Here is a 27,248-nt window from a genome sequence, read left to right as displayed (position 1 = left end):
GCCTGTTTTTAAGACAGGAAAAGATCACAACAATCTGGGTGTCCTAGGAGCAAAGCTACTTAGCAGTTGCCTGAAAGCAACAAGACCAAGTCATGCAGACTGGCCTGACCAGATACACTTTCAAATGCTTTTCTGATCAAGCCATTTATCTTGTAACTCATATACCAAATTTAGAGAAATCCCATCCACTTCAAAACCAACCAGACCAAAACTGTTAGTGTAAGTTTACCGGCAAATGTGGTCCACAAATAGTAGCAAGCAATCTTGTTATGTTTCTCTTGTCCCACACTGTATTCCAAACTTCTCTCTCTCTCTCTCTCTCTCTCTCTCTCTCTCTCTCTCTCTCTCTCTCTCTCTCTCACACACACACACACACACACACACACACACACACACACACACACACTCTTCCCTTTCTTCTCCTTGGCAAATCACCATGAATCCTACTGCAGAAACGACTGAAGCCCGATTAGAAATATTTCACTTCCATGCCAACGAAAGCTACACAAACCTACTTGAATTTTTGTACCCGTATAAGCCCCTGCCATTGTTATATGGTCCTAGACCCTTCACACCTCCCCAGGAACTGTCATCTCTTTCCCTACAGTCTCCCGAAGGTGATCACATCGTTTTCACAACCTATAAGGGTTCATGGGGGAAGGAGGAAGCCTCTATGTGACATATCCTCCTATCCAGGCTTTACTCTTCTGCAAGTAGTGTTTTGATCTCTCCAGCCCTCATGGTGTAGCGGGTACATGCTGCACTGCTAACTGCAAAGTCAGCAGTTCAAAACCCACAGCTCCTTCCCAGGAGAAAGACAGGGCTTTCTACTTCCATTGTGAGTTAACTCTCCAAAATTCAGAGGCAGATCTAGTTTGTCCTAAAGGGTTAGTATGAATTGGCATCAATTTAATGGCAGTAAGGTTTTTGTTTTTTAAACCTTTCCCAAAGAATTCTGCACTTAGATTTACATCCAGTAAAAACAGCTGTGTGGGCCTATCTGATGGGCTTCAAGCATGTTCCAATTAAAGGTTCTTTCAGGTTTGGGCAACAAAAGTCTAAAACAGTGGGTTCTCAACCTTTCCAATGCTGTGACCCTTTAAATACAGTTCCTCATATGGTGGTGACCCTCTAACCATAAAATTATTTTCATTGCTACTTCATAACTGTAACTTTGCTACTGTTATGAATCGGGTGGAGTCCTGTGATTGGGTCGTTTGGCCTCCAGAGGAGTCATGACCCACAGGTTGAGAATTACTGGTCTAAAGGGACAAGATCGGGGCTATAAGGTGGATGGAGTAAGTTTCCCAAGGAAATTCTCCTTGGATTTGCTAAGCGAGCTAATCTTGAAGAATGAGAGGTGCAATGTTATTGACAGAAAAAAAAATTCCTTGGCAAAACTGTCCTTGCCTTTTTTCCCTCATCAATGCAGCTTTTAATTTCCTTAAAATTTCTTCCTAATAAGTCCTCATGATTTCCCTGTATCCTCTGAGGAAATCTATCAAGACCACTCCTTTGACATCCCCAAAAAAGGTCACCATAACCTTCTGAGTTGACCTCTGTGTCTTGAATTTAAGTGGCCTACAGATCCATGGGGAGCCACCTTAATGACAGGAAGACAAATTTCTTAGTGAAAGAACGTATGTGACACCCTCCACTGACTGCAGAAACGTGTCTGGTTTAGAGGAAGCGCTGATGTGTGTGAACTGGAATCTTCACAGCAAAACTTCAGGCTCCTACATCCTATCCTACAGCTCATTGCAGATCTCCCACTCGGTACCTCACTGGCATCTCAAAATAGCCACACCTGAAGCTGGTTTTCTCTCCTTTTCTCTACTACTCCTTAGTAGCACCAATTACCAACTCCGTTGTTCAAGCTAGAAATCTCCAAAGGCATGGCTTCTTCTCATACTCTCATTTCCTCTATTCTCAGCAATCTGAGCAAATAATCCCAGAAACTGGACTATATAAAAAAAGATCATGAAATCAGGATTGAAAGAAGGGTCATTAACAACATGAGCTATTTCAGATGACACAGCCTTGCTTTCTGAAAGCCAAGAATACTTGAAGCAGTTCCTGATGAAGATCAAAGGCAACAGTGTTCAGAATGGATTACAATTCAATGTAAAGAAAACAAAAACCCTCACATCTGGACCAAAAGACAACATCGTGATAAACAGAAAAAGGAATGGAATTACCAAGGATTTAATTTCACTTGGACCCACAATCATTACTCATGGAAGCCACAGTCAAGAAATCAAATGACACTGGGCACATCTGCTTGCTATACAAGGCTTCTTTCAAGTTTTATAAATCACAGGCGATCCTGTAATGACTGAGGGACACCTGACCCAAGCCATATTTTCAATCACTTTATATGCATCTGGTGTTAGCAAAGAATACTGAAATTACCATGGACTGCCAGGAGAACAAATAAATCTGCCTTGAGACAAGTTCAGCCAATATGATCCTTAGAAAAAAAGATGGTGAGATTCTCTTTATGTATTCTGGACACACTATCAGGAATGGCCAGCCCCTGGAAAAGGGTACCATCATGCTTGGTAGAAAGTCCTCTTCAAGGAGAAAGATGAACACAGTAATTGCAAGAACGGGCGCAAACCTACCACATTAAGCAGCCAGTGTTCCCTTCGGCTGTGCATAGGAAGTGATGAGTCAAAACCGACCGCATGGCTTCTAACAGCAGCATCCACAAGCCCTTTCAGGTCCAATTCCCAGAATCCTCACTTTAATCCCCACTGTTGCCATCTTATTTCACACTAACAACATTCTCCCACTCACTCCTGGGGCAGACTCCGAGCTGTGGCCTCCTCGATTCTGTTCAGCACTCGCCAACAGCCAGAACGACCTTCTATTCAGCCCTTCCACACCATGCCCTCATGAAAATACTTTTCAATGGCTGCTGGCTAAGAATAAAATCCACTTATCATATCCTGCACCCTGCAAAATCCTGAATAATATAGCCAACCCATCTTCTAAATGTACCCCGTGTTGTTTTTCCTTTGCTCATGACACTAGCTTTTAGTTCCAAGCGTCTGAGTCTAAGCTCTTTGCCGCTTCAGTGCTTTGGCACATGCTACTCCATTCCGAATGCCTTTCTAATTCCCTCTCCTATGTCAGATTTTAGCTTAAATTCCACGTCCTTGGAAATCTTTCTTGACCATTCTGCCTAAAATGAGTTCTCCAATGTCTGTCTCAAGCATGCCCCCTCACCCCGCCCTGGAATTATCTATCCCACAGTATCTTGCAATATCTCTTAATAAAATTTGCCTTCATAGCGGCTCATTGTACAAAGAAATGTCAACCTTCCTTGCTAGACTACACTGTCTCAGCAGGCAGGGCCAATGGCAATTTTGATTATTATTGTATCTCTAGAACGTAGCACACGTACAGAACACAAATAAAAATTGATAAATGAATAAATCTTACTTAACAAAATGTAAAGATCCTTCATTACTCTAAGAAAACATGAATTCCAATTAGGAAATGATTTAAAAGTCATTAACAGAGACTCCCCTAGACATGGGAAATGAAATTGAATCAATTTCATCTTCTCTCACATCTTCTAGGAAACAGATTCCTTTGTTCAAAACAATCCCTGTTGTACAACATGCATCAAGTGTACTCCACGGTTTTAATGGCTGATTTCTCAGTTAGAAATAGTCTTTCTTCAGAGGCACCCCTGGATGGACTCAACTCCCAGCTTTTCAGTTAGCCCACTCCCAATGGCCTAGTTGCTTCTGTCTTACACTGACCCCATTTGGGCTTCAAAACTAAGACCAAACTCATTCCGCTCAAATCAGTCTTTACGAAATCAGATGACTTTCTCCTGCAAGAGGCGTGTAGCGAGTATCCAACACATAACTCACAGCATCACTGAGACACCCGAGCACTGGACATGAAGAAGGACACAGTTCCAGGACATAAGCAAACTAGATCCAGTAAGGTCCAGTGACTTGCCTGAGGACCCGTATTTCCTCGGTGGTAAAGAACATGATCAAGTTCCCCGAAATCTGCATGATATGCCAACTAAATACAGTGGTCAGCAGAAAATTAATAGGTTCCGATTAAATTTATGTTTACCCATCTCTGCCCAAGAGAAACACTGTATCCTAGACACATAGTAACCTGTCACTATGGGCTGCTAGTTGCTTGGGGATATTAGGATCTCCAAGAATCGGGATATGAAAGTCACTCAAATTATGGTGTATCCCAGCTGTAATACATACATCAGGGGGTGGGGTCAATTTATTAATATATAATGGAACTAACACCCCATCATGCACCTAGTAGTTCATCATCAGGAAGCTAATTAATCTGAAATACAGGCAAACCTTGGGGATATTATAGGTTCAATTCGTTGCAATAAAGTCACAATTTTTTTGTTTCCCAATACAGAGTAAATTGTGTTTACACTGTACTGTAATTTATGAAGTGGGCAATAGCATTATGTAGATGTTTGAAATATCATGAGAACTACCACATGAGCAGACATGAAATGAGCATATGCTATTTGACAAATGGTGCCTACAGACTTATTAGATGCAAGATTGCCACAAACCTATTTATAAGAAAAAAATCATGAAGAGCAGTAAAATGTGGTATACCTATCTATAAATACTAAGAAAAATGAAGTATTAGAACAAAAAATTAAGGCAAAACCATGAAAGTCTTTTTTTCCTCCAACCAGATTTATTGAATATAATAAATCCTATATACAAAGTCATCAGGACATGCTGCTGCTACACTAGCCTTTCTCACCAATATTGAGATAGGTTAATCCACAGTGTGCCCCCAAAGCAGCTTACTCTGAAGTAAATCGCAAAACATCCAAAGTCTTAAAACCTTCAAGCCCCCTAATATACAACTACTGGTTTCCTCCCATCTGAACCAAAGAGAGTTAAAGAAAGTCAAAAGACAAAAGCAAACTATTAGTCCAAAGGACTGTACCACACCATCCACGCTCCTGAAACCAGAACAGGGTGGAGCCTGCTACCTCTAGCAGCTCTGACAGGGGATTACAGAAGGGTCTAGACAGGGAGAGAAAAATGTAGGGAAAAACCCAAATTCAGACTTGTTGGTTTGATAAGGGCTTGGTGGAATCCTGACACTGGCCTTAAAACACCTTTTAAATTTGAAAACTGAGCTCACTATTGGAGAAGCTTCACCTTACAGCCAAATTTAAAAAAACAAATACAAAACCCTTAAATTCATTAACATCAGTTGATACTGACTCAGGGTGACCCTGTAGGACAGTGTAGAACTGCCCCTGTGAGTTTCCAAAACTATAATTCTCGACAGGAGTAGACAGCCTCGGTTTATTCCCGTCGAGCAGCTAGTAGGTTTGAACTGCTGAAATTGCAGTGATCAGGCCCACGCTTAACCTCAACACTGCCAGGCTTGCCCACAGCTGAACAATAGGTTGGCCTATAGGCGGGGTGAACAGCAAGTAACACCAAGGGCGAAAGTACTCCTCAGCCTTCACCCCTAAGAGATCAAAAGGGCAGCTTTCACCAAACCAAAGTTCTGCAGGGAGAAGGGGCAGGCAAGCTGGGGAATGGAAACGGGGTGGGAGTGGGGAGAGTGCTGACACACTGATAGATCACAACCCATGTCATGAAACGTGGTATAAATTGTCCAAGGGGAAAAGAACTTGCGTTGTCGGCTTTCACCTAAACCACAAGGAAACGTGCAAAAGCGTGAAGGAAAACTGCCCAATGCGCATGCCGTGGCCTAACTGCTGGATTTAATATTGAAGGAGACAGAATCCTGTCATGTCAGGGTGCAGGAGTGATCTGCCAAGAGGCCATTTTGTCCATGGTGATGCCTCCGTGTTTCTGGATCACAATGTCCCCGTTTTCTGACTCTAGACATGCCACCGGGATATCAGTGGGGTCAGAGGTTAGCTTAGCTGCTTGCTAACACAGCTACCACTCCAGCACGCGCATCCGACAGGGTCCCAGGGCAGCCCAGGTTCAGTCCTTGGGTCGTCTCCATCCCACCCTCGGCCCGCGAGAGCCCGCGCGTTGCTTCCTTCTCTACCACCAGCGCCGAGCCACCATGAAAGTTTTAACACGTTAGAGAGCTGTCTTACGTGGCTCTCTCCAGAACCAGTTCACACTAGACGAGTCTCTCATCAGTTCACAAGCAAACACAAATGTATTTTTCTTATGTATGCGTGCTGATTCAATACTGGCAACCACAGACTCTAAAGCGCAAAAAGATCACTGTTAGCTGTGGTCGTGACATAATTCTACATCAACTCAAAAGTACATGAACATGTGTAGGGGTGGTAGTCAGCCTGTCAATCAAGTCACAGTCTGACAGTGCCTCCTTGTGGGTGTGGACTGGGAAGCTCCCCTTCTATCTCTGTCACCACCTTTCCGTGGCCGGCCACTGAGACCTGACACTTCCACAGCCACTGGATCCACACAACTTTGCACCCCTCCCTGCATGTGGCTGCATGAGTCTGCAGAGGCACTTAGGGACTGACACTGGGCTCATGGACTTGAGTTGGAATGGGCGGGGTGTTTTCTTGATATACAATTACTTCTTGATTCAAAGCTTTCTAACCCATGAGTGTCCCCAGATTTATTTCTCTGGTCAACCGAGCCTATTCATGGAAATGTGTACTACGAAAAAACTATGCATGAATTTCAAAAGTTCTTATAGCAAACTAAATGTATAGTAACTTGTTATATAGCCTGTCTGAACAGGATCTCGTTTGTAAGAAGGATAAGGCATTGGTTTGAAAAGAGCCCCAGTCGAAGCAACATGAATTCTGCCAAAATTAATTTGCAAGAAAAAGCATCAAATTAATGAAGCTTGGGAAGAATGGTGAAATCACTGACCTCTACACAAAGTTTATGGGACAATGCCAGAGAGCTACCAGCAATTTACAACAGGATACTTGTTTCAAGATGGAATGAGCCGCCCAAGCCCACACAAGGAGACCGTCCACATCAATTTGCAAGAGGAAAAGTGAACTTGTGCACACTCGCATAAATTGAAGAGAGCTGATGGGCTGCACCAGTCAACTGCAGACAAAAGCAGTTCTCCATGGAATTTTACACAAGTGGGATCAAGACACTGAAGCACTCTGGGAAGAACTGTAACAAGTGACAGAACAGGCTTCCCCGGAATGACCCTAAAAACAAAGCACAATCAAAGCACTGGCTGTGAAGAGGTGGGGTTGATTCCATCAAAGAAAGCAGCTGGTCAGAGAAATGATCATGGCAATGGTATTTTGGGAATTCGGAAGGCATTTACAGCGTGGACTTTCTGGAGGGCCAGGGATCAATAGCATTTGCTTATTATGAGAGTGTTTTGAAAACTTTAGCTTTAGCCAAAAAAAAAAAAAAAAATCAGGAAAGCTTTACCAGAAAGTACATCCCTAAAACAATGCCCCTGCTCATTCATCTTATTAAACAAGGACAATTTTGGGTGTGTTTAGATGGGAAATCATTAAAGTATCCACCCACTGACAGTCCTGATTTGGCTCCTTATGACTTCTTTGTTTCCAAATTTTAAAATCTCTAAAAGGCGCTGATTTTTCGTCAGAAAACAATGTAAAAACCTGCATTGACATGGTTAAATTCCACGAGCCTCCTTCCTTCTCCAGGGTGGGCTAAGGGGCTCCTATTGTCACAATCTTGATGGAACTTCTGCTGGGAAACAAACTTTTGTTTTGCTTTCAATTCCAATTTTCCACCAACTTTTAAAAAATTGCCTCCAATAAACCATTTAATAAATACATATGCCAACATGAAAATTTAAACCCAAGTCAAAGCAATTAAAACACACAAACATACCTATCAATGCACAAAAAATAAATAATTTAACCACTTAGGTTTATGTTCAAAATTATAAATGTTAATATAAAAGGAAATGCTCTAATATTTAAATAATTGAGATAGCTTCTAAATTATCCCTCTTAAGACTATTCACGATTATTCCAGAGTCTAGGAACCAATTCCCAAATCAGTCTCAATCTTATGTGAGATGGACTATTCTATCCTTCCAGAACTATCTTACTCTAGGGTGGTAATCCCCAGTGAATTCTCAGCAACGCAATGTATAGCACTACTACCTAAGGTGTGAGAGTGAAATTTTTATAACATCAGTATTAGTTTGCCAGAAAGATGTGTACTCTTGATTTTCACAGCTATGAAAAAAACAGAAAAAGAATGCCTTAGGAAATAATTTGGAAAGGGGTGGGATGGACGTGGGCGATGTCATTCAATTTATCTAACCCCTAATTCTGTGCTCTGCTGAACCTCCTTACTCTGTGGGGTAAATAGTAATCAATAAAATGAAAAAGAAACTATGGCAATGAACTTTAGGAAGGTTGAGAACCACTGCTCTGCACTAAAGATGAGGAAACTGAAGTCCGGAACAAAGTCAGAATCAGGAGCAAAACTCAACTCAGTTAAGTTTGACTCATTTATTTGTAATGAGAAATAATTATTTCACAATATAGAATTACATATTGTTTTATGATGAATCACTATGCTTTAATTATGTTCAATTTGGAACAATGAAAATACAACCTGCGTATCAGATATTTGCATGACGATTCAGAAGAGTAGCAAAATGAGTTAAGAAGAAGCAACGAAAATAATGTTATGGTTGGGGGGTCACCACAACATGAGGAACTGTATTAAAGGGTCGCGGCATTAGGAAGGTTGAGAACCACTGCTCTAGCAAGTTACTGAAAATCTTACCAATCTTTTCCCCACTTGCCTCACCGAGATCTAGGTCTCTAGCCATCCGCAAGTGCACCTCATGCTATGGCTTCCTAAACTACCCGACAGTAATATTTAATAGTTAGTGCCTCCGTTCTCAGAGAAGTAGCCCTGGCTACTTATTGGGTTGAACCCACCAGCCTCTCCTTGGAAAAGGATGCAGAGTTACGATGGAGTTACAGTCTGGGAAGCTCACAGGTGTCCGTGTAACCTGTTCTATAGGGGGATCTGAGTTGGCATTGCCTCCATGGCAGTGAGTTTGGTTCAGTTTCTCTCAGATACCTCTTTCCTTGCCTTAGTAAGATGGCAAACCCCTTCACAGGAAACATCCCAATCAGGTAATACCGTCTCCAACCTTTCATTAACCCACCTGTCAAACAGGTACCCCTAGTACTATGGATAATATGACAATTATAATTAATTGTATATAATTTAACCAGGTTAGAGCCCCGGTGGCATAGTGGTTACATGCTGGCTGCTAACCACACAGGCAACAGGTCGTAACCACTGGTCTTGGAAACTCAGGGGCTGTTCTAACCTGCCGTCCGTGGTCGCTATGAGTCAAAACTGACTCCATGGGCAGTGAGCTTGGCTCACTTGGTTTTGGTTTGAGAGAAAAGGCTTTTGATTTTATTTATCCTGTATCTCAAAAGACACTCATACACATATATTTTTAATATCTGCATCTTAATATTCAATTAGAAACATTATAAATACTATGAATTGACATAAATCCCTTATAAAATAAATTGTAACTACCTTCAATATTTCTGTCAAACATGTACAACTCTTACTGTATAGGGAAACTGAGAAATACTAAAAAAATTTACTGTTATTTGTTTTACTTTCATTTTCAATGATAATAAAATTGAAAATATTGAACACTGAGATGTTTTCATTTCTTGGTAACAAGCCTGCCGAGAGTCCGTTGCTCTGGTTCAGCTCACTGGGCTGCTGAGGGCATCCAGCACAGAAGAGGGCGCCGATGCTGAGGCACAGGCCTGTGCTAGCAGGCCTCTCCCAGACACTGCCTCTCTGATCCTTCCTACTTATAATCAACAGGTGACGTTTCCTATTTTTATACCCAGCCAGCTTTCCAGACCTCCAACGACAGTAACTCTCCACGAGGGTCCATTACCAGAGAGAGACACCAAGTTTGGTACAGTTTCCTCAGGATGATGTCACGCAGGCATTATTTCATTCTGTTGTACGTAATGCAGAGGTGGGCGTCAACTGCAGCTACTTCCTCTAGGGTCTACATTTGCTCCTGCTCCCAGTCACATGTATCTTACTTTAAAGACAAAAAAAAACCCACAAAAAACCCCAAAACCCCAAAACAAAATATTTATACCCCCAGAAAGTTCTTTAAATCTAATTCAACTTCCAACACTAGAACTTCTTGTAGATCCCCAGGAGCCCTGGTGGTGTAATGGTTACACTCTGGGTTGCTGGCTGCGAGGTCAGCAATTCAAAAACACCAGCCACACACAGGGAGAAAAGATGGGCTTTCTACTCCCGTAAAGAGTTCTCGTTTCGGAAAATCAAGGGGCAGTTGGCTCTACCCTGTCCTGAGAGGCTCACTCTCCATGGAAACCCACTGAAGGCAGGGAGTGAGCTTGTTGGTTGGTGTGGAAACCCAAGGCTAGTTCCTTAGCCACTCTTCTGGTCTGACCCTGAGCTCATGCCAGTCTGAAAACATTCCACTTTCTGGGATCAAACCAGCCAAGGACGAAGCTCAGACAGAGGGGGCTGAGAGAGGGAATGGAAACAGGAGCCACAAGGAGTAAGTAGGCTAAGTAATGGTCATCAAGGGGACTGCAATGGGTAAGCTCAAACAAAATGTGTGTAAGTGGCTGAGTGCAAAACCAATGATCTGCTCTGTAAACCTTCCCGTCTCAAAACCCTTTCTAGTTGGCTAGGATTCTAAACGCACTGGCAATGGGTTGGATTGGTTATTGGGTCCGTTTTACAAAGGAGGACACTGGTAGCAGACACCAAGAGGTAGGTCATAGTGCCCAAGGCCACACAGGCAGTTAGAACTTGGAAGCAGGTGACCTACCCCCCCACCCCCCACTCCACGGTCCATGCTCTGTAAGGAGGGAATTCTATCATGGCGTCAGACTTTATCAACATCTCACGTAAAACTTTAAAAATGGAGACAGCAAGTTTGCTTTTTTCATGTTATTTTTAATTTCAATGGTCATGAAATGCTTAAACTGAACCCAAGACTTAAGTGGTAGGCACTGAACCAACAGACAACTTCATCTACAATCAATACTGCTGGCTCTTTGCTATTTTATTTATAACCCTAAATATTCCATTAAGAAGAGGGTATCAAAAGCATCATTACACTGGGTTCTCTGAAATTACCACTGATCTTTTAATACAGCTGGTATATTTTTTAGTTATAATGTAGCATAAAAATAGTGAGATAGTCACGACACCAGGACTTAGACAAACGGAAGTGATGTCATCGTGAGCTCTTCATTTACTTTTGACCTTGATTTACTTGGAACTTTGGAGTAGAGGCTTTTTTTTTTTAAGGAAAAAAAACATTTCGTGTAGGTTGTCTAAAAATAAAATGCATTTAAACAAAAAAAATAGTGAGATAGCTAAATGTTTGAGAAACAATTCATTAGAGATTCTAGCTCTTCTGAATTACAAGCTATCAGCTCAATAACCCTGAAACTGAAAAAGGTCAACATCCAAGGATATGTTGAAGTTGGCTGGTCTTTATAAAACTACATAATATATGCCAGAGCCTTCATACTGAATTAGGAAAGGCAACGCAAACGTAAATAATTTTAATCATGTACTGTTCTATCTCCTTTTCACCCTCTCATATATAGTGATTCTCTGAAACAGAAAATACTAAAGTTGAGAGAAAATGTCCAAACATAATTTTCAAAACATTTTACTATTTAATTCTATGTGAGTTGGGGTCAATAAAGAATTCTAATAACCTCAACAATGAAAGGAGAATAGCATTTGGATGGCTGCAAAATAATTATTGTAGAATGCTATCTTCTAGTTAACATAGTTTCAACATTTGAAAATGAACTTTCAAGTAACTATAGTACATCACAAAGTAAAGGGAGCAAAGCTAAGAGAATTTCACTGTCAACGCACAGATGAGGAAACAGTCTGAAAGCACACAGGGAATAAGTGGCACCACCAGGATTTGAACTCAAGCCTTACCTATCTTTCTCCAGCATTCTAAACATTAAACCCTAAAATCTTTCATTATTCAAAGATGCTTCGTTTTGGGTCCATTTTTATGACTCAATTTCTAGAAACCAAATAAATTTTCCAATTTAATGACAATAAATTGGACTATTATTTTACATCCTGAATTCTGCCAAATTAAAATTGTAATCATTGCTATATTGTTAGGTGCTATTGAGACAGAATGCACTTATTGTCTTACTGATATAGTCACGTCTATACTTCAAATGATCTTCCTTTTAACATATAAAATCACAGGGCACATCTCTTGCAGAGGGGTAATGGGGAGGAGAAGAGTCACTCGGGGTTCAGTATAGCAATAATGAAACTCACAACCTTCCTCTAGTTCTTAAATGCTTCCCCCACCCACTATAATGATCCCAATTCTACCTTGCAAACCTGGTTAGACCAGAGGATGCACAGCCGTACAGAAGGGAACTGGAAGCACAGGGAATCCAGGACAGATGAACCCCTCAGGACCAGTGGTGAGAGTGGTGATACCGGGAGGGAAGGTGGGGTAGAAAGGGGAAACTGATCACAAGGATCTGCATATAACCTCCTCCCTGGGGGACGAGCAACAGAAAAGTGGGTGAAAGGAGATGCCGGGCAGTGTAAGATAAGATAAAATAATAATTTATAAATTATCAAGGGTTCATGAGGGAGGGGGGAGTGGGGAGGAAGCGGAAGGGGAAAAAGGAAAATGAGGAGCTGATTCTAGGAACCCAAGCGGAAAGCGAGTTTTGAGAATGATGAGGGGAACGAATGTATAAGTGTGCTTGACACAATTGATGTATGTGTGGATTGTGATAAGAGTTGTATGAGCCCCAATAAAGCGATTTTAAAAAATCACAGGGTAAAAACTTTCTGGCCTTAACTAGAAAAGGATTTCTTACATATAACCAAATAAGCAAAATCCATGGAAGAGAAAAAAATGGATGAACTGAACTTTGTCAAAATTGCAAACTTCTGCTCTTTGAAAGATACTATATGTTAAGAAAACGGAAGCAAGCCAGACTGGGAGGAAATATCTGCAAAATGCTTGAAAAAAGACTTGTACCTAAAATATATAAAGGACTTACAAAACCCAAGACAGGCAGATACACAAGAACACAACATGAATTAATTTCAGATTTTCTTATGCTAAACGATTAGATATGTTTAGTGACAGAAACTGGACTCAAAAGGCTACAAGTATATATAGTTCTATCATATGACATTCTAGAAAAGGCAAAACTATAGGAAAAGAGAACAGCAGCATTTTTTCAGGAGTTGCACTTAAGGGAAGGGCTGATGGAAACAGCTCAGGAAAACTTCAGGGGTCGTGGAAAAGTTCTGCATCTTGACTGCTGAGGTACGTACATGGCTATACCTTTGTCAAGACACAGCACATTATTACGAAAGATTCCACTTCACTGTTCGTAAACTATACCTCAGTCTAACACTAAGAACAAATAATTACGCAAATAATTTTAAAATTATCCCAACTATGAAATTTGCAATCACAATTTCAATGTCACATCTCTTAGTATTTGTTTACCTTGCCCCACTGGGCATATAATTTTTTTTAACATTATCATGGTTAGCTACCGTTTTACTTTGTATCTCAATGCAACAATTTCCATTTAAATAAAGGTACTTCACATATTTGCCTTTGCCTGAAAGAAATTTAACTAGTTTCTAAGTGGGGCAATGTTTTCTGTGCACTAACAAACGATTTCTTATTCCCTTTTTAACACAATTGTTCTTTAAAAATGTAGTGAAGTAGATAATTCACTAGAAGAAACTTCATGGTTACATAAATTTTTCAAATCCCAGAAATACCATCATCCACTTGGTGGCCCATTGCATTTTAGAAATCCTGTAAAAACACGAGCTAAAGAGTTCTTTGTCACATTACAGAGGCAGGTGTGTATGTGTTTGGAAGTAGGGGTGGAATGATAACTATTTTTCTTGTTTAGGGGTTGGGAACAGAGTCAAACTAAACGAACGCCGTCCCAAACTAAACTTCTTTCAAGGATTACAATTACTCACTGTTAAAAGCTAAAACCTGTTAAACATTCCAGATTTTATTTTAACGCGTCCACCTCGTTTTCTTCAGCTCAGTGTACGGAGACTTGAAATGCCACGGAGACACCGCCACTCCTACACACTGAAATCGACTGCTCAATGTCACCCCGCCATTGCTTATAGAAGGCATTTTGACTTGAATCATTCCATTTCTTTCCAAAAGCTATGAGAAAGTTTTGTTTCTTACTTCCATTTTAAAGATGTACACATGTGACCAGAGGGTTGACTTACTTGTCCAAAGATCACAAACCAGCAAATGGTCAGGCCAGAATTTGAATTTAGATCATGACTTCAACTAGGCACACATCTCTCCTATTAATCTGTGCATCCATTAACACTCACTGCAGTGTGAAGACATCCACCATGCAGGACTATCTAAATGTCAAACAATTGTGGGGATGGCACGCAGTGTCGCACATAGGGTCACTCCTGTGAGTCGGGACACCTAACAACGTGCCCAACGGTCTAGACTATGACCAAGTGTTTATTTAATGGTAAGGTAAAAAAATACAACTTAAAGATAAAGCTAATGGATGGTGATAAGGGTTATATGAGCCCCTAATAAAACGATAAAAAATAAGATAAAGTTAAACATATACATGACAGCGCAAATTTACACTGATAAAGGATCTTATAGTTTTAAAAAAAAGATAAAGGATGCCTTGAAAGACAAAGGGTCTGTAGGGAGTCAACGCCATTATGGTGGCCATACTGTGTGGAAATAGATATTATTACTTAAGCACAGCTTATACCAATAAACTTGACTTCCTCTGCACTCGAATTACTACAAACTGCACTGGCACTTACAATCATGTGGTTTTGGCGTGGAGCTGTACTTCTTCTTGTTAGTAATATGTACCTGCTGATGCTAGCATCCCCAGACACAAATATCAGGCTTATAAAGATACTGATTAAGAGTGAAAACTGAACAAATAAAAGGAGGGGAGCATTAAATTTGTCAAAACTGACTTCTGACAGTTGTTGAAACGGAGCACTTCATTGTGGACGCACGCACATATATTCTCCTGTGGCTCCAGAACGGATGCCCATTCTACAAATTAAAGAGCCTAAAAGTAGACAGTTACACTGAAAGCACACTGAGATTCACGCTGTAAAGAAACAAAGGACATTACTGGGAAAACTGACAGAGCCTGAGTATGGACACTAGACACGATGTTGCATTTCCTGAACTTGGTAACTGCACAGCAATTATGCAAGAGCGGATTCTTCTTCTTAGGATGTACATATTTAAGTTTCTAGGGACGAGGAATTATTACATCTGCACTTACTTAAGGACTTCAATAAAAAGATGTCTATGATGGAAAAAGGAAATCAAATGGCAAAATAATTGTTGCTCTTGAAGTGTTCAGTGTATTTTTCTCAAATTTTTGCAAAAGATAAAGAGCTAAAGAAAAAAAGGTATTTTCCCTCACCCAGTACTTAGGTATTTCAAACCAGGTCTTTGTAAGCAACTGAATAAACAGTGTCATCCTTTTTCAGTGGCTCTATAAATAACCCCAGTAGGAATGAAACCGTATTTGTTGATTTTTAAGAGTACAAACATGGCACAAATAACACATAAGCTCTCCAAGAATGGCTCTGAAATGGCTTATCCTTCAGTAGGTGGCACAGTGGTTGAAATGCTCAGCAGCTACCCACAAGGTCGGTGGTTCAAACTCCTGACAGGCTTGCTGAAAGACTCGCAGCCTGCTTCCGTTAGACCAGTTGGTGGGGCAATTATGCTCTGCCCTGGAAATGTGATCTGAAGTTAGAATTGACTAGCAGGCAGTGAGATTTTGCATTTTTGTTTTGTTTATCAGGATTATAGTAAAGCTTACAAACGTCCCTCGGGATTTAAAGCAGATTAATTAACATTTGCTGAGTTACGACACAGTTTAAAAATAAAAAGGAACCCTAAAGGCACACTGAGCTGTCACATGGTCATTGGTTCAAATGGTTCAAGGTCAGTGGCATAGGAATTTGCTCATAGTTTTTTGGTTTTTTTTTTTTTAACTATAGTCCGGCCCTCCAACAGGTCTGAGGGACAATGAAATGGCCCCCTGTTTAAAAGTTTGAGGATCCCTAATTTAAAGTATGGGAAACAAAGGGCCACAGGTCTACCACCACCCCTTGTCCTAGACCTAGAGGTTTGCCAGGGGCTGAAATCAGCTCAATGGCAGTGTTTGGTTTTTGCGAAACAGTTAAGAAGCATGAACTAAGATGCAATTCACCATTAAGTATTTTTCCAACGATTCCACTAACTATATGGCTTCCTCAGTTTGCAAGTAGCCTGAGTAGAAGGCAATCGTCCAGTTACACATGCCCCTCGCCCTATATCCACATCCTGCCAAAGCTCTGATCTTAGTTCAAGCACTTTTTGTAGAACAAAGTCCTGGAGAGGGGGACACTAGCTATTGTGCTCCTCTGCAATTCTGGAATAAGTGAATGGGCACTGGAAAGAGCAACTTTGACTAAAATCTTTTTAGTCATGTGTGTTAACTCCACAGCCTAAACTCAACTGTAAAATGCATCCCAACACAGATTCTATTCAATATGATGTCAAGGACACAACACACTTTAAAGCTAGGACAACTTTCACTGAAAGTTCAGAAACATTCCTCAAATCCTTAGTCAACTCCATAAACTTCTTTTTAGTTGTTAGTGTCCCCCAACTTGCATCCTGATCCAATTCCGCTTCTAGATTCTTTCTAATCATAAAGTCAGAACTGGAAGAAATCTGGGACTCATGTACCCTAGTCTGCCATCCAAGCTCATAGAGAATGAAATTCTGTTATAAATCTATTATTGTAGGAAATTCCTTACTCTCCACATAAACTAAATTTTTATAGAAAGGAAAAAGTTTGATTGTACACAGACGCTTACACAAAGACCCATTTTTGTAAGATGACATAGGGAAGCAGTTAATAAACCCACAGAGACTTAAGACTATGCATCGCCTTGATACTTAAAATGTTTAGTGCTACGATCTGAATCCACCAAGTTGAAAGTTTGTCTCTACTACTCAATTTTCTCCCAAGGAATAACAAGGAATCTCATAAAATAGGGCCTCTTCTATACAGTCTGGATTGTTTTACCATTGTATTCCCTGGCATCTTATATTTTGGAATCCTTAATCCCTCATGGTTTCCATTTTAATGAGAAATATATAACTTATACATGCTTAAAATGTTTGTGAAACATACAAAAATGCAATATTCTATTTAAAGCTTTCAATCTGCAATTTTGAGAAAAAGGATATGACTCCCTAAGGCCCACTTCTTCAGGGCACATATTCTTTATTTTAAGATTAGTGTCGAATGACAAATTTGTTTTATAGTAATATTTTTAAAGGACCTTTCAGATCTTTATGGGAAAGCAACAAATCATAGACGTGCAAAAGTTCTATATAAAATTCTAACTACATATGAAGTTATTGCCAACACATTTCTAGGGAAGCATTAATTTTCTGTTCTGGCATGCTTAAAGCATCCTCAAACCTAAAGATCCATGTCCCAAGATTTTTTTCTGGCTCAGAAACTTGAGAATCTAATGAAAAAGAGGCCTGTTCTCCTGAAAAGTCCCACATTGAATACAATATACTTTAATACAATATTGAGAAGAGATTGTTTATCAACCCCCGAGAATTGCGGCACTGAACATCGTAGGAAAAGACAGTCTTAAAGCATAATGTTTTTTTTGAATTTGCATACCCGCTGATGAGACTAACCTTCACATGCAGGCTATTTTTTAGTTACGGAGTCGGGCCGGTTCCAAGGCCGCAGTAGCCTAGCTCTGCTAATTGTCCATCACTGCCAGGCACTCCAGCTAAGACAACAGACCATGGACCAGGCCGTTCCTAATGTGATCACCTCCTCTCATCTGGGGCCTGCAAGCTTCCCTGGTCTACTTTAGCCACTGTAGTGGCTTGTCACCAATTTTAGTGGACAAGCAGTCCCCTAGCCATACCCTTTACTACCACCACTGACACAACTTACTCTGGTTTTAGGCACCTTAACAAGTACAGTTCTTTTCTAATTCTATTACCATAGTTGGCTTACTTGCCAGTCGATAGGAAAACAGTCTTCGTTTCAAAGCACCGGTACAGATCCTAAAAGCAGACTGCCCTGGTGCAGAGGTTGAGTACTTGAGTCCACCAGCCATTCTACAGGAGAAAGATGTAGCCATCCAGCAGTCAGCTTCCATCAACATTCATACCAGTTCGACTCTTTCCTATAGGGTCTCTATGAATCAGAATCTATCCCATCCACAGCGGCAGGCTTGTTTTGGTATCCTAAAACTAGGTATCAAAATCTTATTTATAAACTCACTTTTACAAAAACCAGTAAAATCAGCATTGTGCTGTAAAGCACTTTCTAATTGGAATTCAAAATACACACAAGATCAGTACGAGTTAAATGCAAGAAAGCCAGCCAATAGCGTCATATTCTTTCAAGATGTGATCTACAGAATCAAATTGGCAAGAACAACTAGAAAAATTAGACAGGGACCTGAAAGGGCAATGAATTTGTTAACTGAGGGGAAACTGGGGAGGAGCTTCTGTTAAGGGGCAGTGAGGAGGGTAGCACAACTTAAAGAATGTAAGCAGAAACTGGAATTGTGTTTGTTATTGCATTATTTTCAACAAAAGTAACATTTTTTAAAAAGTAAAGATGCAAAAGTTCCACGTAAACAGCATTTCCTACTCACGGGGCTTCTTGTCACCACATAAAAATGTTAAAAAAAAGAAAAAAAAGTTAAAAATTGGGAGTATTAGAACTGCTTGTGATGATGTATACACAACTCTTTAAAAAAGCAATTTAACCATGAAGGTGTATGATTGATATGTGAATACTATGTCAAGAAGTTTTAAAGTAATAATAATAATAAAAAAGAAACCAAACTTGACCATGTGTGAAGGAGGAAGAGTTCGTGCTTATGGGGCATTGAGCTTATGTTAATAGCGGTAGAATAATTTGGAAAAGGATAGTATTAACGGTTGTACAACATAAATAGTATTATCGATGGCGCTGAATTATACATGCAGTAGTTGTGGAATTGGAGGATGTTTTGTTGTGTATATTTTGGTCACAATTAGAAAAAACAATTGCATGAGTAACAATGAGTACAAGAAGAAAATGTTCTAGAACGGATTGCGGTGATAAGTGGGCAACATGTGGGTCAGTGCTAACAAACCTGGTCTAAATGCGTCAGCAGTAAAGTATGAAGTTGATAGCCACCTAAAAAATTAGCACCAATCATCTGTAAAGTTTACTTTGTTTACTGCGATTTGTGCCTGTGATTCTGTAATAAGCGATTCTAACACAATACAAATATAGCATGTCATTATTTATTCATCGGATAAAACATGGCTTCAGAACTCCAAGTTGTCTCAGTCACCTTCAACAGTTTTTGCAATATTTTAAAAATCCCTTCTCGAAGCTAGTGTATTAGTAAACTATCAATCAAATATAAAGCAATCTTTGACATACTAGTTTCCTTTGAAAACAAAATAATATGACACTTTTCCCACACCAGTGCTAGACAAAAGAATGCCCCATAAATATTTTGCAAACAATGATTTAATCACATCAGATGAAAACAATGTTAACCAACAGCTAATCAGCTGAACAAAACACAGAAATCTTATTTTCAAAGGGTTACCCAGGAGGGCTCACTCTCTCCTGGGCTAGGTCTCAGGGAAGCAAACACTTTGCAGACCTGAGGGGTAGGCTATCATGGAAAAATCCCCTTTGGTCCTTTAGTAATTAAACTTCCAGCAAGGGCATGAAGCAGCTCCACCTAAATGAATTCTGCTTATTTTGTAAATGGGACATTAGAGCACTATTTACTAAATATCTATGGTACACACACCATACTCTCTTAGTAAGGGATCCAACTCGTTACCAGCCTCCCTATTTTCCGATGCTATTTAATTTACAACCAAATTGAAGTAACCTTGTCACAGCTGCATTCGATATAAAAAGGCACATAAATTAAAGCCCAGGGAGGCAGTCCTCAGAGCCCGTACCGTAATAAAATCATCTCCAAAACCGTCCGAGTTGATTCCCTCCCGCCCCCCAAAAAAGGTTTCAGTCATCACAAACAAAATACGACCTGCAAAAATGTCTCACTTCACAGTGTAGGTTACAACTGGGTCACATCAATCCAGGATCACTACGCATTCAAGCAAACAGTGTCAAGTCCGAATTCAGACGGTCTGCTTTTTCACACAAAGTTCTTTCCCTAGCTCCAGGCAGAAAAGTGGACGCTAGAAACGGTTCACCCCAAGATGAGATGACCGTTACCAAGTTGGTCAGACATCTGGGCCGCCCGCCCCTTGTAAGGCTGGCTGGCAATGGCAACAGGCTGGCCGCGGAGCCAGCAGCAGGGGACAGTAACTGCACGCTGGCTCCCACGTCGCACATTGTCAAGAACAGCTGGTCGAAAATAGCTTTTTACATCGTCCGAAAGCACCAAAAAAGTCGCCCCGGGACCGAAAAGGGAACGGGGAGCCACAGGCTGGAATCTGACCCTGCCAACAACTCGCCCGCACGCTTGGCCGACTTCTTCTCGGGGGAGAGGGGAAACGTCGGGAAGTTTTCCCCGGCCACGACGCAGTTCCGTCTATCACTGGCAGCTCCTGGGGTCCCCTCGGGGAAATTCCCGCGCGTGACAAAGGTGAGCGAGCTGAGGAGTGGGGGCGTCTTGCTGGAAGCATTCTGCGGGGCGCCGAGAGATCCCGGAACCCACCCGCCCCGCCCCGGGCCTGGGGAGGGACTGCTGGCTCCGACCCGGCCGGGCGACACTCACCGAGCTTCTCCACCAGCTTGAGCATCACCCCTCCGATGTGCACCTCCCCCGTGACTCTCAGGGTGACATCGCGGCTCAGGTCCGTCACATGCACGCTCAGTTCCCACGTCCCGTCCGCATAGCAGCCATCTGGCATCCTGATCCCGTCCAGGGCCATGGCTTCTTCCTGCGGGCGCGGAGGAAATGGCTCTCGTCGGCGGCCCTCCCCCGAAGGCAGGCAGAGCCCACCGAGTGCCCGCGCGCGCCGCGGGCGGGGAGGGGGCGCTGGGCTCCGGGGCGGCGGGCAGGACTGCGGCCCCGGGGCCCGCTCCCCGCTCCCGGCGGGCGCCGCCCCGCGCCTAGCGGACCGCAGCGGGCGGGCTTCACCTGCCGGCCGCCCCGGCCGCGGCCGCCCCCGCGCGCTCCCCTCCGAGCCCACCGGGCGCCCGGCCCTCACCGCGCGCTCCCGGCGCTCCTCGCGTCCCGGCCTGGGGCTCCCGCAACAGGCGCGCGGGCAGCGGCTCGCCCGGCGGCGGCGTGGGCGTCCCTCTCCCCGGGCGGGCGAAGGAAGCGCTGCCTCCCGGCCGGAGCGGCTAATGGAGTCCCGTGGTCGCGGCCCCAGCCGGCCGCCCCGCGCCCCACCCCTCTCTCCCCGCCCCCTCGGCCCGAGTCTGGCTCCGGCTGGGCGCGCCGGGGCCCTCCTCCTCCGCCCCGCAGAGCGGCCGGGAGCGAATCCGGCCGGCCTCGCCCCCTCCCCCCCACCCGCCTCCTCTTTCTCCCCCCTCCCCCTCCCCCTCCCCCCCTGCGGCCGCGCTCCGGGGCGCGGGGGGCGGGGCGGGGCGGGGCTGGAAGCCGCGCGGGGGAGGCCGGGGAGGCGGGGGGCGCCCGCGGGCAGCAGCAATCTCAGCCCCGCGGAGCCGCTGCCCTTTTATGGAAATGAAGGACCCGGCGCAGGGATTGAATCCAACATCCGGGCTCTCGGCCGCGGGACCAGAGGAGGGGGAGCGCGGGCCGCTGCGCGGGTCTCCGCCGAGGGTGCGCGTGGGCGGCGGGACGCTCCCCCGGGCCGGCCGGGCTCCGCTTCGCTGGGGCCCGCGGCCGTGGGTGTTGGTGCCCCCGGCCGGAGAAAGGGTCTTGGCCACGAGAAATGACCGCAGGAAACTCCCAGGGCAAGGTCGACTTTGGGGAACAAAGTCTCCCATCCCTTTCCCAGATGTTGGAGTTAGTCCAGAAGGCTCCGAAAGTGGGTGAAGGATGCTGCACCCCGGGAGCTGGAGAGAGGTTCTTGGGATGTAAAAACTTGAAAAAGCAAATGCTCAAGCTAGCTCTGTGAACATGCGACAAAAGAACGAGAGAATCCCGAGCGGGGTGAACCACAAAGATTGCTAGCAAGGTCCGGCACCATCAGCAACTCCTACTGGGCTCCAGGAGTTTGCCTGCGCCCTCGGCCCATTCTGAAGTTCCTACAGGATGCGAATCAAATATGCCCTGCGACGTTCTGGCTTCATAACTAATTAATTAAAATGAAATTCAGGGCGGTGGGTCTTACCCAGAAAGTTTCCCAGCTTCCTGACTATTGGGGTATTTTATATGCAATTTAGAACTAACAAGTCTAAAGGCATATACATGCTCTATCTATCCCGCCCTCTGCCACGCCTTGAAGAAATTTTAATAGCTCTGGAATCGTGCCCGCAGGTACAGAGAATACAGAAATTAAGAACGCTACCTGCGGTAGACTGGCTAGTGATGGATGGAGAATGGTCCTGCTTCCCCCTTAGCTTCCACTTCCCCCTTTCACTGTTGCACGCTGCTGCGGGGACTCTCAGACACAGCCAGTCAGGGGCCTCGCTAGGAAAGGCAAGGCTCAGAAGATCAAGGTCAGGAAGATTCATGCAGGTAACATGTCCCAGCACCTATTAAAAAAAAAAAGTTTTAAAATTCTCAATCTTCTTAGCCGCCTCAAACACTCCAAAGAGGAACCCACCAGGCAAAAAAATGCTTTGCATCAACAATTGGAAAGGAAGTTGGAAGTTACAGGGGAAAAAGGGTGGGATCCATAAAGGAGTGAAATGAACGCGGCAAATTTTAGTCAGATGCCAGCGGTTTGGCACAAAAGATTAGGGAAAACCACTACAGTGTTTTCAACTATTTATCATGGAGAAATTGAGGCTTCAAGTTCCTAGCCTATCCACTCTCCAGTTATTTCTATTCATGAAGAAACGTTCAGAGCAGTTCACTTGGAAGCAAAGTAGAAATGTACACAAAGAGGAGACATTTATGTAAATTATGGTGTTAAAAATACATAGGAAAGCCTTTTTAAACTAAAATATAACATTGCTTGCTGGTGTAAAAAATGTACAAAACTGTATATTCAGTTGTATAATTACAAGCGAATCTATTTTAAAATATCCACATAAAAAAAAGGAAATACACCAAAAAGTTAGGCTGGGGTTTGTTTGGGTGTTTTTTGGGGGGGAGGGCGGGCTGGGAAGTGAGATCACAGGGAATTTTTTCCCCCTTTTATTCTACCTTATTTTCTACAAACTCAAAAAGTTTTCCATACAGGATTTTCCTACCACCTTGCATTGCACCCTGCAGCTTAATATGTTGTGCATACGTTCACAATGAGAGAACAAGTAGACCAGCTACTGGGTTCCTGGACAAGATTTTCAGGCGTTTGTATTGTTTGATACCCCCAACTAAAATTTGAGTTATTTGAGAAGGTGCACTTTAAATTAGCATCGTCCACAAATTTACAAATAGTCTGGGACAAAGAATCTATAACTAATGATTGCATGGAAAATATGTAAACACAAAGGTCAAAGGAACAAATCTATCCCGTGGAGAGGTCACAGTATTAGCGGATCTCCATTTTTAAAATTTATAGCTTTGTTTATTCCCTCCCCGCATCTTATTCCAGAGTCTGGTAAAGAAGCACAAACTATGAGATAACATTCATTCCACGTGGCTCCAAATTAGAAAAAAAAAAAGTCAGGAAGGGTTAGAGATTGTAAATGGAGCTGGGCAAAAGAGGCTTAAAATAAAATTATACCTTAATGACCTTCACATGTCTGCCAGAAGCTCCAAGTAACATCAATTTTCAAACAGGTCCTACTAGAACCAAAAAATACCCATTAGCTTTCTCAGTTTTCCTTTGCCCTCAGATAAAATCATCAAAGCCAACAGTCACATCCCAGAAAGTCCTTTAGTATGTGGGCTTCCACATTTTAGCTCCTTTTGATTCTTTAGTGAGAATTACTTTCTGAAAAGCCTCCCACAGCCTTTGCACCTACTGCCCTCTGACTACTGTGCTGTCTTTCACCCACTTCTATGAATGCTCCTTGTGTTTAATGATAGCGATAGCCGGAGATAGATACTGTATATAACTAATGTATATAACCCCATTGCTCAACATTCAAAATAGCTTAATTATAGCTTTATACGAGATTTTTACTAGCAATAGAAGGCGCAGGAAGGCAGTGACCCTCAGTTAAGTACCTTTGGAGAAATAATTAGATTAGGATGGGCACAGCTGGTCCCTTCAGGCCTTGTTTTTTGAGGGTTTCAAGCTGTTGCTTGCTTTGAAGAGTAAAGAATCAGAGTAGGATCTCTAAAATGTGGGGGTTTCTTTTTAGTTTATTAAGTGAAGCCTTCAAGTGTATCACTTAAACATTTACTTCTACCTAAGATTTTTTTCCAAAGTATTCAAACGTCGAACCTCATCCGAAAGCCCCACTCGAACCACTGAGACAATACAATACTTGTGGCACTGACATCATAGGGAGAAGTAGTGGAGAACGCCAGTGTTTGGAAGAACAGCGCAAGCACTGAAAGCAGCAATATCCAAATAAGGTACCAGGCACTGGACTTGTTGTAGACCAAATGATATCTCACAGATCTGCCGTCAAATGCAGTTCTCGGGTTTGGTCATCTTCAGGCGGCTTCCAGCTTTTTTCCTGAGCCTAGGGGGGGTTGGGGGTGGGGTAGGAGAAAGTGTGAGTGTGTAAGGAGAGACGTCTAAAATCTTCCCAGAGGCCAGCAAGATGCAATGGGATAGATTATTCATATCAAATACCCGATGAGTGGAATTCTTGTGCTGCTTTGAGGATCCTTAGGAATGGAAGCCACTGCTAAACTAGGTACCAAGACAACAGAAAGCAAGGAAATGGGAAGGAAGATTATAAAGGCTCCCCCTTTTTCTGATAGAATTGGGTAGTAGCTTTAAGCAGCAAGAAAACAGGAAGGGATTGGCAAATGGAAAAACATGAAAGATTTACTATGAAAAAAAAAACAAAACAAAAACCTAACTCCCTGCCACTGAGTCAACCTATAGGACTGAGTCAAACTGCCCCTCAAGTTTCTGGGGCTATCAGTGGCTATAGGAGCAGAAAGCCTCACCTTTCTCCCTCAGAGTGACTCAAACTACTGACCTTTCGCTTGGCAGCACAACATGTAACGCACTGTGACACCAGGTTGTTTTCAAGAAGAGTTCTGAGATAGCAGTGACATCTTTGCTCCAAAGGGAAAGAAACGTGTTGCTTGGGTTTAGTGTTTACTGCTCCGCATCATAGAAAGCTTGGGTAAAATGGCATGAAGGGACCATATCGGGCCTCCAGCTTCCGTGTGGCCATGAGGCAGCCACGCCCCTATATTCCATCCTTCTTTACTCACTCTGACACCAGACACTACTCCCCCAGCCCTCTACTCCTATGCTAGGTTCGGTGATTTCATATGCTAGGCTACACAGAACTCAGCAGACAATACTCATAACGGCGGGGGTTATATTAGGAAACTTAATTGGTCACCACATGTCAGGATCAATAAACAGTAAGGACACAGTCATTTGTCCACAGCAACACCTCTCCTCAGCCACCAGCCACATCTTTCTCTTTGGTCCTCAGCCACTTAGTCATGTGGCCCCTGGGGCTCTGCTTCCGTGGACCAGGAAGCCCACCTGTCACTGCCTCACTGTCCCTTTGTCTTGGCTCTGCTCCCCTGACCTGTTCATGGTCTCCTTACCTCAGCCTCTAGTCTCAGCCAGACGCCTTCACTCTGCTCATAGTCTCTGGTGCCTCTGGTCTCAACCTCCGCCCCGTCAGACTGACATCTTCCAATGGCCCCAGGATTTCATCCTGCTTGAGCTGGCCCTCAGACAAGAAGAACGGCATTTGTGGAAATGTGGTTTTATCGTGAAGCAGACCATACCCCCAAGGAAATAAAGGGTCTGACTTCGTTCACACTCTCTACTAAATTTAGGACTTAATTCCATCTTAATCCTGTCCATTAGTATTGCAGAGAACTCCCTCCAAAATGGGATTCTAGCCACACTCAGAGTTATAACACATCACATAAGAAATTATAGCTCGAGGGGCTATATTAATCCACTACATTTCAAAGCTCTTTGTAGAAAAGGACATTAGGTGATACCTCTGTGTGTGGGGAGCGGGGGCGGGTGGGTAGGATTTCCCCTGACTTACATTTGAACACATGACAACATCTTTTGAAATACCTGGGGGGAAATATGGAATACATTAAGGAGTTTAGCACTGCACAGAGCACTGAGACGAACATGTAAACATATAACGCATGACATAAAATCCTCAGAAGAAAATACAGGAATGAATCTTTGTGACCTTACATTAGGCAGTGGTTTTGTAGATAAAACGCCAAACCCTAAGCAACAAAGAAAATAAAAGGCAAATAGGATTTCATCAAAATTAAAACGTTTATGCTTTCAGCAATAGGATCAAGCAAAGACTTGAAGAATGAGGGGAGAAAACCTAATTGTAAAGCACACATTGTCTAAGGGGCCTGTGGGGCAGGCGATGCGGGGAGCCCTGGTGGCTGAGTTGAAATCAGCCCAATGGCAGAGGATTCCCAGGTTCATAAAGAGCCTGTATCTAGAATACATAGAAAACTATTATAACTCAACAGTAAAAAGATAAACAACCCAATAAAAATGAGCAAAGGATCTGAATAGATAATTAATCAAATAAGACATCCAAACGGACAGTGATCAAGTGAAAAGATGCTCAGAAATAGTCATTGGTTTATTGTCGCTGTTAGGAATTATCCAGTAGTTTTCTACCCACAGAAAAAATATAGATTGAAATAAAAATGAGATATCACTTCATACCTATTATGGCTAAAAGCAAAAAGATGAATAATAACAAGTATTGGTAAGGGTGCGGAGAAACTGCAGCCCTCAGATATTGCTGGTGGGGATGTAAAATTGTACATCTGCTTTGGAAAATAATCTGGCACTTTCTCAAGAAGGTAAACACAGAGTTGCGTTGTTGTTGTTGTTAAGTGGCATCAAGTTGGTTCTGACCCAGTGTGCAATAGAAGAAAACACTGCATGGTGGTGTTAGTCTGGGCTGACTAAAGAAACAAATGCAGGACACT

At 42.8% G+C, this 27,248-nt stretch overlaps 1 protein-coding gene across 1 annotated transcript in view; it reads right to left on the bottom strand.

The window, feature by feature from the left end:
* FERMT2 (FERM domain containing kindlin 2) overlaps positions 1–21,456 on the bottom strand; it is an 88,993-nt gene extending 67,537 nt beyond the window's left edge. Inside the window, exons 1-2 of the mRNA XM_075531642.1 lie at positions 21,301–21,456; positions 20,865–21,030 (exon numbers count right to left, since the gene is read on the bottom strand). Coding sequence (XP_075387757.1) covers positions 20,865–21,021 — 157 coding nt within the window. The 5' untranslated portion in view covers positions 21,022–21,030; positions 21,301–21,456. The remainder of the gene's footprint in view (positions 1–20,864; positions 21,031–21,300) is intronic.
* Positions 21,457–27,248: the final 5,792 nt, after the last annotated feature.

This window comes from Tenrec ecaudatus, chromosome 14 (genome assembly GCF_050624435.1).
Source record: "Tenrec ecaudatus isolate mTenEca1 chromosome 14, mTenEca1.hap1, whole genome shotgun sequence".
Classification (NCBI taxonomy): domain Eukaryota; kingdom Metazoa; phylum Chordata; class Mammalia; order Afrosoricida; family Tenrecidae; genus Tenrec; species Tenrec ecaudatus.
The sequence above is the reverse complement of the archived record's forward strand: the minus strand, read 5'-3'. Positions and strand labels throughout refer to the sequence as shown.